General features: G+C 38.4%; 1 protein-coding gene across 1 annotated transcript in view; it reads left to right on the forward strand.

The window, feature by feature from the left end:
* The window catches only part of LOC103740252 (interferon-inducible protein AIM2), a 66,827-nt gene extending 54,515 nt beyond the window's left edge, over positions 1-12,312 (forward strand). The window contains exons 3-6 of the mRNA XM_008840846.3: positions 5,565-5,707; positions 7,644-8,063; positions 9,238-9,426; positions 10,130-12,312. Coding sequence (XP_008839068.1) covers positions 5,565-5,707; positions 7,644-8,063; positions 9,238-9,426; positions 10,130-10,168 — 791 coding nt within the window. The 3' untranslated portion in view covers positions 10,169-12,312. The remainder of the gene's footprint in view (positions 1-5,564; positions 5,708-7,643; positions 8,064-9,237; positions 9,427-10,129) is intronic.
* Positions 12,313-12,731: the final 419 nt, after the last annotated feature.

Here is a 12,731-nt window from a genome sequence, read left to right on the forward strand (position 1 = left end):
GTAGTGCCATAGAATATATTTGCTTAGAATATTTTTTTCCATCATCTCATCTCAGGTAGTGCCTATTCTTGAAGGTGAGATGAGTTTCTTTTTCTTTTTTTGCCTTTTTGAGACAGGGTCTCTCTGTAGCCCCAGCTGGCCTGGAATTCACAAAGATTCACTTGCTTCTGCCTCCCAAGTGCTGGGATTAAAGGCATGAGCCACCACACCTGGCTGATTTTGTTTCTTATCTATTCATCTTGCCTGTGTTTTTTGACTGTGGAGTTGAGGCCATTGATACTTAAGAGTTATTATTGAAAGATGTGTATTGGTTACTGTCATTTTAATTTGTTTGTTTTCTTGGTCCTATTTTGTATTTCTGCAATTATGCTTTCCTTTGTTTTCTCTCTGTAACCTCTTGGGTATAGTCATTCCTATCTTCATTCCATTGTATGGCTTTGAATATTCTTTGTAGGGCTGGTTTGGTGATTTGGATATGAGTTCTTTCAGCCTATTCAAGCCATGGAAATTTTTACATTCCCCTTCAACTATGGTAGATAGTTTTGCTGAGTAAGTATTCAGGTTTGGCATCCATGGTCGTTTATAACTGGGAGTACTTTGTTCTATATTCTTCTGGCTTTCATAGTTTTCATTGAAAAGTTAGCTGTAATTCTAATTGGTTTTCCTTTATACATAGCTTGCTTTTTTCTCTAGAAGCTTTCAGAACTCTCTCTCTTTGTTCTGTACATTTAATGTTTTTATTATGATATACCATGGGAAATTTCTGTTCTGGTTTTGTTTAATTGGTGTTCTATGCATTTCTTGAATCTGTATCAGTATGTCATTCCTTAATTTAGAGAAGTTTTCTTCTGTAATCCTATTGAAGATCTGTCAAATGCCACTGGCCTTATATTTTCCTCCTTCTTTAAGTTTTTGATCATGTTTGTGATTATTCTTTTAAATTCTTCATCATTGGACTCCTCAGGGTGATTCTGATTGTAGTACACTTCTATAAGACTGGTGGGTTTTGTTGGGACATAATCTCAGTTTTTCATATTAATTGTGTTTTTGTGTTGCCATTTATATACATAGATGCCTTTTGTTGGTTGTGTTTCTGATAGAAAATTCTATTATGCCTTTGTTTAGTTTGAATTTTGGTTCTGTTTATGTTGCTGATATAGCTTGGTTGCTTTTTGCTTAGGTATGAAAAGTTAGTTGGTGTGTGCTTTAGGTTCTTTCAGGGCAGTAGTTTGGTTTATGTAGTAGGTGGGTCTGTGGTAGGCATATGGGGGGGCGCAGGGCAAGATAGGGAGATAGTGAAAGCCTGTGGGGTTTCAAAGAGTGGAAGCTTGAGAATTTGATCTAGTTTGGATGAAAAGCATCAGGATGCAGTGGGAGGGTCTGGACTAAAAGGATAGTTAAGAGATTTGAGTTAGAAGAGCAGGAGAGGGCCTGGGCCCAAGTCTAGAATGGGGAAGGGGGGTTGGGACAGGGTGGGGGAGATTGGAGGTTCTCTGGCTGCAGGGGATTCAAGATGCAGTGGGCAGGAGTAACTTATCAAGTTAGTAGGCAGGCCAGTCTGTATCAGATCAGGAGGCCAGGGGAAGGTTGGGGTGAGGACAGCCTGTGGAAGGTTTCACAAATTACACTAAAAGATTAAATTAGTCTGGATTAGGAAGCTAGTCTAGAGGTCTGAGGTAGAAGAGCAGGAGCAGGCTTGGGCCCAAGGCTAGAAAGGGACAGGGTAGAGAGCAAAGATTTTCTAGCTCATTTTTTTAACCTTAAAGAACTCTTTTAGCAAGTCCTGTAAGGTAGTGACAAACCCTTGGTTTTTGGTTGTCTCGAAGTTTTTACTTCTCCCTCTTCCATTTACAAAATTCTACAAAAAATTATTTTATTTTGGGGAGGTATATGTGTGTCAGCACACATGTGGAGGTCATAAGATTATTTATGGGAGTCAATTCTCCTTGTGCCATATGGGTTCTAGAGATCAAACTCAGGTTCCTCAGGCTGGTGGCAAGTGCCCCTACCTGAGCCATATCGCTAGCATACTTCTCTCTCTTTTTTGGAGGACAATTTTCTAGGCAAGATTTTCCTGGTTAGCAATTATTTATTTTCTTCTCACTGTTTTAAATATATTATCCCTCTTGCTCCTAGCTTGCATGGTTTCTGCTGAGAAATCTGCTGACAACCATATAGGAACTCCTTTATGTGTGATATGCATCTTACCTTTTGCTATTCACAGAGTTCTTTCTTCTGTCTTTGATGTTTCTTGGTAGTTTGATTATGATGTGTCTTAGTGAACTGTTTTGGTTGGGTTTTATTGAAGATCTGTGAGATTCCACTATCTGGCTGTTAGCATTGTTCTAAAGAATTAAAGAAACGAACTTTGAGCCCTGGGATCCTCAAGTATGATTTATGCCCATCTTTCTTTCTTTTATCCTTCTGAAGATCCTACTATATAAAGGATAGCTCTCCGATCATATCACAGAACTCCCATATTTCTTCATTCTTCTTTCTTTTTGCTCTACTGGATAATTTAGAATTTCTTGTTCTTGACCTCAGATTTTTCTTCTGCTCAATTAATTTTGTTGTTGAATCTTTTTGTTGTTAATTGTTTTGTTTTATCTTTTGAGACAGAATCTCTCTGTAGCCCCAGCTGACCCAGAACTCACTATGTTGACCAGGCTGGCCTCCATCTCACAGAGCTCCCCGAGCCTTGGCCTCCTGAGTCTTGGGATTAAAGGCATAGGCTACCATGCCTGGCTTGTTTTGAATGAATGAATTTATTTATTTATGGTATTTTTGAGACAGGGTCTCCCTGTGGCCCCAGCTAGCTTGGAACTCAAAATACAGACCAGGCTGGCCTTGAACTCACAGATATCCACACCTGGCTTGTTTTGAATCTTATTATTGAATTCTTCAGTTCACTTATTGGATTTTTTTAGGTTTATTTTGTGTGTGTGTGTGTGTGTGTGTGTGTGTGCTCACCTGGGTGTATTTATATGCATCAGATGTATGCAGGAAACTGCAAAGATCAGAAGAGGGCATTGGATCCCCTGGAACTGGAGCTACAGGCAGTAGTGAGCTGGCGTGGGGGTTCTGGAAACTGAACCTGAGTCCTCTGGGAGAGCAGTAAGTGCTTTTAACCACTGAACTATCTCTCTAGCCCCCATTTATTGGGTTCTTTATTTATAGGACTTTTTTAATCTTGTGACTATTACTCTCATAATTTGTCAAACTTTTCATTTTGGTTGTGATTTATTTTCCAAATTGTTTTTAATTTTCAGCATTTACTTTCTACAGTTACTTTAACATATTTAAGAAGATTAGTGTGAACTCTGTGTCAATTATTTCATAAATGTTTCTTTAGGGTCAATTATTAGATAAAAGATACCTAGATTTTTTAGTTGTATCAGTGAAGTTAACATTGTCCTGAACCACCAGTTCACTTTTTATACTATGTATCAGGCATTCTTAATAACCTATACTTCTGGTACCTTCTTTCATAATGCTGTGGTATTTCCTTGATTCATTGTCATTGTTGTATCTTTACATTGGTGTCTGCACATTTGAGAGTGCAGTAACATGTTTTAGTTTCTTCATAGATTTTTTTTCTTTTCATCCTCCCACTCTTTTTTTCAAGGATACACATTTACTATTTAATTTAGGCTAGGATTTTGCATGTGTCAGGTGGTATCAATCATAGGCAAACACTTTACTGCTAGGTCCCCTGGTTGTGCCAGGCTATTTCTTGTGTTCTGTGGTAAATAAGGATACTAGCTATATTCCATGGTCTTGTAAGATTATTGTCTGGGCATTGCAGTCAGATGGAACTGCTGGTTGGATTCTATAATCATCTCTAATTAAGCAGAGTTGATGGATATAGGCCTCAAATGGGTAACATTGCTGATTGGAATCTGTATTTGGTCATGGCCACAGACTGGGTTCTGAGACTGGGAAAAGGTGTTGGTCTTGCTGATGGGCCACTGAGAATGGACAGACCCAGTGACCATGCTCCATAGAGAGGCTGGGCTCCAAAGCTGATTGCATTACTGCAAGACAACTATGGTTGGAGAAACTAGATGCTCTCCTATGTTATACAAGGATATAGACTTGCCGTTAAGAAGAAGTCTTATATGGAGGACTTGGGCTGGATGGGCGAATTGCTCAATTGCTTGTGGCTAGCAAGGTCAGATGCTCCCTGTATGGAAGTATGTAATAGAGACCACAGACCAGACAACAGTTCATTTGAGAGCAAACAGACTATTGGGCTGCCTCTCAGGGAGCAGAGAAACAGCAGCAAGCAGGGGAAGTCAGACATTTTTTATAAGAAGTTAGGTGGTTGGGTAACTTTCCATGATATAGGCTGGGCAGTTTAGCTCAGGATTGGTTGGTCTCTCAGTAAGCTGCCATTTTAGGAGCCTTCCAGGAATCTAACACTCTCCTTCAAAGACAACTGTAAAAATGAACTGTTTGCCAACCTCATGAAGCCTGATGCAGAGCTCTGAGTTTGGGTGGGGTCAACACTCAGCAATGGGAGTTGAGTATGTTCAAATGCTGTCCTCTAAGATGTGTCTATGTGTGTACCCTTACCAGTCAGTCCAGAGAAGCCCTAAAACAGAGTACCAAGGGTGGGAAATTTGGCTAGGGACTGATAGACAACATTTTTTTTGTCTGTGCTTCTTTTTCTAAAAAATATTTTATTTAGTATTTTATGTGTATGAGTGAGTGTATTGCCTGCATGTGTATAAATGTACCTATGTCATGCAATGCCCGCAGAGGTCAGAAGAGGGTGCTGTATTCCTCTGGAACTAGACTGATGGACAGTTTTTCACTGCCATGTGGGTGCTAGGAATTGAACCTGTCCTCTGCAAGAGCATCCAGTGCTTTTAACCACTGAGCCATTTCTCCAGCCTTGTCCATGCTTCTTAAAGGACATTTTTGATAGGTATTCTCTCGGGTTTGGTGACTCCAGAAAGCAGAGCTATCAATATCTATGTGCTGGTTACTGTGAGACCTACTACCATACTACCATTTATGTGTGTATGTGTGTGCATGTGTGTGGGGGTGTGTGTGTGCATGTTTCTATTTGATCCCTGTTTGTCAAGTCCTGCCAGTGACCCCAAAGTTCCTCATGTGATGAGGTGTAAATGAGCCTCCTACAGTGCTCTCCAAAGTGCTGGGGAAGCCACTTGATCATCTCCAGCTTCCCCTTTTCATTAAAGGAACCGAGGCCCCAGGGAATATGAAGTACTGTGCCAGCTTGAGAGAGAGGTGACATGATTTTTAATCATGAATCATAATGAAATCATTACTCTTACCTCGTAGTGGAGCTTTTCTCAGTTCTGTGGTCCTTGTGGGCACCTCAGCTTCATGTTGAAATATTCCCAAATGTTTTCGTGTCTGTGAATAGCTGTGAGTTGGATTCCTAGGAAGAGGCTAGAGCTGGGAAACTCTGAATCTGCTGTCCTGCTTCCATCATCTTTTAATTTTGTTCTAAAGAGATAATGATATTCAATTTTCTCAACTATATTTTCTCATGTTTTCTAGCTTAATATGTCTTTTTCTGTTTTAAAAATTAGTTGATAACAAATGCAAGCCAAATCCAAAGAATGGAACAAAGCAAGTAGAAAAATGTCAAACTGAAGCTCATCCTGTTGTCTCTGCCACCATGAGAGAAGACGGCATCAAGAAACCCTCTACAGAAGTCTCTCCTCCAGCTAAGGTAGGCTACAGGAGCATCCTTAGTTCTTATCAGAGCATCTTCTAGTTTCTATTATTGTCATTCTGTACCTTTAGAGTATCTGTTCTTTATCTTAGAGTGTTCAAGTAAGGAAAGCAAGACTACGACACAAAAGATACATCTGGATTACAAAAGAAAAGTCATCTCAAATTCATTAGTTTAAACACCCATGAAGCTTCTGACATTGCTTGCCCAGGACATGTCCATACCTTGCTATGTATTATCTTTTATTGGTAGAAAATTCTGATATGAACAGTTTTCATGAAGCACGTTTAGGGTGCAATCAGGATTAGTACTTGTGAGGATTTTAAAAAGTAGGGGAACTTCAAGTTCAATGAAATTGTAGCAAAGATGTCAACCCATCTCATGGAGGACTTGGGGACTAAGGATGCCCTTTAGGATTGTCATAATTAGAAGGCAGGTCCAAAGCCCTGAATTCACTCTACTGCTATACTTGTCATGGTAATGTAGCTCCCTATAGTTGAGAATAAAACTTGGAGAGACTCTCAGCCCCTTAGTTCTGACAGAACAATGTGTAGAGACTCATCACAAAGTCCACTAAGCACATGCAATTTCATTTGAAACACCATTTTATATATGTGTGAACTTAGAAACTGTTTATGTGGATTCCATTCTAGTCTATCTATTTAGAACACACACTTCCACTATGTTTCACTTATAAATTTCTAAAATTGTCAGGAAAATTATATCCAGGTCTAAGTACTGTATTGAGTCATCAGTCATAACAGTACACATTCTGTAGCCCAGAAAATCCAAGAAAAGACACCTAAGGCTGAAGGCCAGAAATTTTGCAGTAGACCTCAGTAAAAATGACATTTTCCTACGTTGGAACAAGTTGAGTGTGGACTGCTGTCCATTAGGTGTACTCACATGACCACTACAGGGTCTTCAGAGACACAATTCAAATTATATGTGCTCTTATGTGCCTTTTTTCCTCTGAGGTTGTTTGGTTACAGATAGAGAATTGTTTTAAAACATACTCTTTCCTATAATATACAAACAAAAGAAGGCTTCTTTCTCAATTTAGAAAAACAGAAAATACAAGATGGACTAAAATTAACTATAATCTTATTTAGAGAAAAGCCTATTTCACATTGGCAATGTCCCTGTGTGTATTTATGGGTTGTTTTTTTGTTGTTTACTCAATAAAGAACACATTGTACTTTATTATGTCAAGTATGATAGTTTGTTATATTAACTCTATAAAGCATTTTTAATATTTTCATAGTAATTTGTTACTATAATACTTTATTTGATCAAATCCATTTTAATATTTAAATCATTTTAATAATTTTATAATACAAATGACAAGATATAATTTTTATGTAAGCCTTAATATACAACTCATTGTTTCTAAGGGTAAATTCATAAAGATAAAATTGACTCATTTTAAACTCTCCCTTCAGTTGTAGTTCTCTGTCAGAGATCTTTTTGTTTATTCATATTTAACTGAATCTGTACTTTTATTACACATAGGGATATTCCTAGGAATTTGAAGATCTCAGTAGAGTTCACTAAACTCCCTCACCCTATACCACAGTAAAATAAATACACAGGGCTGCAGAGATGGCTCAGTGGTTAAGCTCACTGGTTGATCTTCCAGAGGACCTGGGTTTGGTTCCAAGAACCCATAATGTGGCTAACATAACAACCATCTGTAACTCCAGTTCTGGGGGATCTGGTGTCCTTCTCTGGCTTCTGGCTTCCATGGGTATTGCACACACATGGTTCACTTACATACATGAAGGCAAAATATACATAATAAAAAAGTAAATAAAGGGACTACTCTCTTCCCTTTTGATTCAGCCTTTAGCTTGCTGAGGTTTTATGCTGAATGAAGCAAGTTAGCTTAATAATACAGTCATGACTCACAGCTATCTTTCCTCTGTTATTTCAGCCTCAGAAAAAGCAGATGGTCGCCAAGCAGGAATCCATCGGAAGCAGTCTGCAGCAAGGCCCTCTGACAGTGTTGGTGCTAAAAGCAATGAAGCCCTTCGTGTTTGAGACCCAGGGAAGGAAGCAAAAGATGTTTCATGCTACAGTAGCTACGGAGAGGGAATTCTTTTTTGTAAAAGTTTTTAATATACAGCTGAAAGATAAATTTACCCCAAAGAGAATAATTATAATATCAAATTATCATTGGCACAGTGGTTACCTGGAAGTGGACAGTTCTTCGATTGTGATTGATGATGAACCTGACCACCAGGTCAGTGTCCCAAAGCACATTATCAGAAAAGCTGGGGAAACTCCCAAGATTAATAAGCTTCAATCTCAGCCCCATGGAACAATTGTGAATGGGGTATTTGTAGTTCAGAAGGTAAGATTCTGAATATAATTTTATATTGGTTAATAAGACTAATATATCTTCTAAGCTTTAAAGGAACTTTAGAAATTATGTGTTTCAATATTTCTCTCTATGCAAAAAAATCTAATACAAATAAAATCAAAATGTTAAGGAGTTGCAGGATGATAATTTGTTAAAACTCATGTGCAAAGCTCCCCCTCTGTGATACTTTTATACTTGACATGTACATCCTTACTGTAAGGCTGTTGTTATGAATGCACTGTAGTTGAATTATAAAGCACACTAACTGGCCTGAAAGGCTGATAAATAGGACAGGATTAAAGAACTAGTGTTAATGAAGAATATAGAAGTGTTAGCATGAGGAGGCTTACTAAATGAGAAGAAACATTATGACATCACTAGCCTTAAGGAACTAGTTCATAGGGCCAATTTTCTGGTCTAGGACCGGTTCTGAAGGTCCACAGAAAGGAAACCTGCTGAGTCTACACCTAGTGGCCAGGGATGGTCTCTTCAGTCCTGTCAGAGAGGCTGACAGGAGGAAATTGTCCTCTTGGAAAATTCAGACATAAAAGTATCTTAGATAGAAAAACTATGTTCCATTTATCTGTTTTGAGCCTTCAGTCTGGCCAGCTATCTCCTAATATCCATTCATTTGGCAGTAAAACTAAATCTCAAATACTGCTAAACTTTTAGGAAACTGATTGGCATCTGGCTCCCTTCTAATCTGGAGCTGATTATTTCTTGTCTTCAATGTTTTTATTCTTAGACTCTTTTCTAGTTCTTTCATCTGTGATTCATGTGTCTCCCGGACTTGTATAAAATAACTCTCATTTAACCCCAGGATCTTCCTTTCCTTTGACTGCCTCCTGGCTCCTGGCCCTGGAGAAGCCACACCTTTTCCTATCTACAAGTTGTTGCGTCTATGGGCCCTCCTGTCCTCCCAAAGGAAAGGATTTGGAGAGTAGACCAACTCACACGAAAGACAATGTACTTCTAACAAGACATACCCACTTCCTTCATCCAAATTTGTTTATATCTGTCAGATATAAACCTCTTAGTTTTGAAGCTGTTTTTTTTTTTTTTTCTTATATTTCGCTTTGGAAGTTGCTTCTGTCATGTCTGATAAATGATTGACGTGGTATTCCTGCCACATAATGAGAGACAGGGTGTTGCTTTCCTTTTCCAGAAAACAGAGGAAAAAGATAGTGTGTTATATGATGTAAATGACAACACAGGGGAGATGGCGGTGTTGGTGCTTGGAAACCAGAGCAAACTAAAATGTGAAGAAGGAGATAAACTTCGACTTACATTCTTTGAGGTGTCAAAATGTGGAGAGGAACTACAGCTGATATCTGGACCCCACAGCTTCCTTAAGGTAGGAACTGCTTGGAAGAAAGTCAGCACTCAAAGGGGATGCTCTTTTCTGATTTTTGTCATAAAGCTGAAAAGATGTTGCTGAAGAGGATATGGCAGAGAAGACTCTGATATTTAAAACACTGCATCTCACAGATCTGAGGAGTTCATTTTTTAGAAAACACACATCCTAGATACACAATTATGAAGTCATGAGTGTTACAAGAAAGGCATGTGTACACTGGTTTTCAAAGAACCCCATCAAGAATTCTTTAATAACCATACAAAGCTAATGGAGACAATTTCCCCAAAGTCGCACAAGTCATTCTGACAAAGTCAGTTAAATCTTGAGTAAGACCATAAACACCTTGAAGACACATTTCTGAGCCAATCCTAACATTCATACAGCCTCCATAGTGAAGGGCAGTTGAGTCAGTCACTGCAGCCTTGTGCCCATCCTGCTGGCAGCACTTTCCTCTCTTCCCCAGTGTGTAAGATGATTTGCACTGACTGCTGTCTCTCTTTATAAGTTTGGTGTAGAAACTTGATAAATCTTCATGTATGCCCTTCTTAGATAGGAGTATCCATATTGAGAGCAGAGGTACTTCAGGAGAGGGACCCAAGAGTGGATAGATTAGAAAGGGGGAGGGAATAAGACAGTCACCAGAGTGAGAGGAGGGTCACTGAATAGCAGCATCTCAGTCTCCCTGTTTTTCTCCATTCAGGTTATTAAGGCCAAAAAAAACCCCCAAAGACTGCGATGAAAAAGACCCACTGAAGTCAAGTCATCTGTGCAGCATTTTATAGAAGAATTCTGAGACAGGCTCTCCAACCGTTTGTGAGCTGCCTGAAAACAGCAATTTACAGGCTCATCCCCCCACTGTCTTAGTCCAAAAAGGATAACATCTCAACAAACAACTCTAAAGTAGCCAGACTTTGTCATTGATTAAAGCCTTAGTTTTTCCAGGGATTGTGTCAGGATTCTTCTCTATGTAGATATTCAGGGATGTTGTAATTGTTCTAAAATTTTTTGTTGGCTGAATCTAGTATTAGTGGAAACTGTCCATCATATGTAGTGATATGTCAGTATGAGCTAAATATATAGAGAACCAAATTTGTGGGGGAACAAATATGAAAGGCTTGTGAACATGAAATTTTGTCAGCTTAACTAATAATCTAAGGAAGATCATTAAACAGCAAACAAATATTCTCCTTACACTCAGGGTGTGTAAAGTTGGGCAACATTTTGCTACTGTTCTTACAATGAAAAATAGGGTTAGATAGTTTGTAGAAATCACATTTTCTGAATCCATCACAAAACTGAGGTTGTAGAGCAAATTGACAAGCAAAAATGTGAGGAAAGACAAATACCTTCAAGGAGTGATGAGGCAGAAACATTTTCTAACCTGGGGCTTACGGTGTACACTGGATATTCCACAAATTAAAAAATTTAAGCTAAAATTCGATCACAAATTACCCAAGATTAGCTTGGACTGGCTAGGAATATAGAAAGAATGGGGGCTGCAATCATAAGGAGAATGTACAGCCTTTCTGCAGGCATTCCAAGGGTTTCATTTGATGGTTATGAGAAAGACTAAGGATAGGTCTGGGAGTGAAACATAAGGTACTATTGGAAAGACAAGAAGCCCTGCCTTGATCTTTTCATACAAAACAATACTTCTAGGATAAGAGAAACAACTCCTCTTCGTGACACAGATGAAGACCTTCTGAATCAAAGGGAAGGGAAAATTGGTCTGCTTCTGAGCAAAGGGAGAAATAGGTTCTATGTATAGAATATGAAGAGTCTTCAACATGTAGAGGAGGACAGAATTAGAGGTGAAACTCTTACCCCAAGACTTAGAAAAATACAGGACTCAGTGTCTGCCACATACAGCAGATGAACCGGACATTGGAGTAGTGTCTCATCACTTCATATGCTCTTGACCACCAGGCTAACAAGCATCAGATAACAAGTTGCAACAGCCAACTACTAGGAGTTGGTTCAAGAGCGTGCATATAGGGCTGAGGGTGTAGCTCAGTAGGGCCATACTTGCCCAGCACACACAAGGCTTCACATTCAACCTGTAGCATTGCTAAGGTTCTATCAGAGAATTGTTCAGACTGGATAGAACAGCAGATATCATCAGATGGACAATTACAGAGTCAACATGAAAGCTGTGAGGGAGAATGAAATGGAAATGTTGGAAATCAGTGGCATTTACAGCAGCATAAAATGCCTTCAGCAGGATCAGCAGTAGACTTACCACAGCAGACGGTGAAACCAGTGGACTAAACATAAATCAATAAAAATTACTAGAACAAAAAGCAAAAAAAGCACAAGTTGAAAAATAAAACCAATCAGGTAAATGTATCTGTAATGGACTCCCAGAAACACAATAGAGACTAGAATATAAGGAATGTTTAAAAAAACATGGAAGGAAAGTAAAGAGGTTTTCAAAAGTGATCAATAGTGGGGGTGTAGATCAGTGGTGAGAGCATGCCTATGATATGCAAGACACTGAACTCAACTCCTGGTACCCAAAATTCAAATAAAAAAGTACCCCCCACCCCCACAAAAAATAGATCGTGTGTTATAAGGACTGAGCTGAAGAAATTTTAAAAGAAATTTTTTAGGGAAATGAATTTATAGTATTTATATCCAAATCGTATGTATATTAGCAGTTTGGACCTGTATAATAGAAGTACACTGAAAAATGGCATGGTTGAAGGCAATATAAGAATCTATTTATTTTTTCTTAATTTTAAATACAAGAAACATGTTCAAAAAGCAGGGCTTGGCTTTCTATGCATGTGTATATATTAAGCTGTGTGTGCCACACAGCCCAGCTACAGCTGGTTAGATCTGCCCTGGCAGCAACCATAGAAAACACACAAAAAAGTCTGTCTGTGTTCCACTACAACTTTATTTATAGACATGGAAACTTGAAATTTATGTAATTTTCCTATGTCAAGCAATATCTTTTTTATTTTTTTTACCAACATCTAAAGGATGAAAAAGATATCTTTATCTTATTGGCTATTCAGAAACAGTTGGTATTCTATATAAAAACAGATGAGTGGCCAGACTTAGCTAATAGGTAAAACCTTGCCAATTCCTGATCTTAAGCAAAATATGAGACATGTTTACAGAATATTTAAAAGTAAAGTATATGTTAATAAATATGAAATATGAGAGGGAGGAGTTAAGAGTATGCTGTTTTGTAAGGTCTTTATACTGCATGTGAAACAGTATAATATTACTTGAAACTATCGTCTGTGTAATTAAAGACATGTATTTTAATCCCTAAGGGCAACGATTAAAATGTT

This window comes from Nannospalax galili, unplaced genomic scaffold (genome assembly GCF_000622305.1).
Source record: "Nannospalax galili isolate Female #2095 unplaced genomic scaffold, S.galili_v1.0 scaffold579, whole genome shotgun sequence".
In the NCBI taxonomy this organism is placed as follows: Eukaryota; Metazoa; Chordata; class Mammalia; order Rodentia; family Spalacidae; genus Nannospalax; species Nannospalax galili.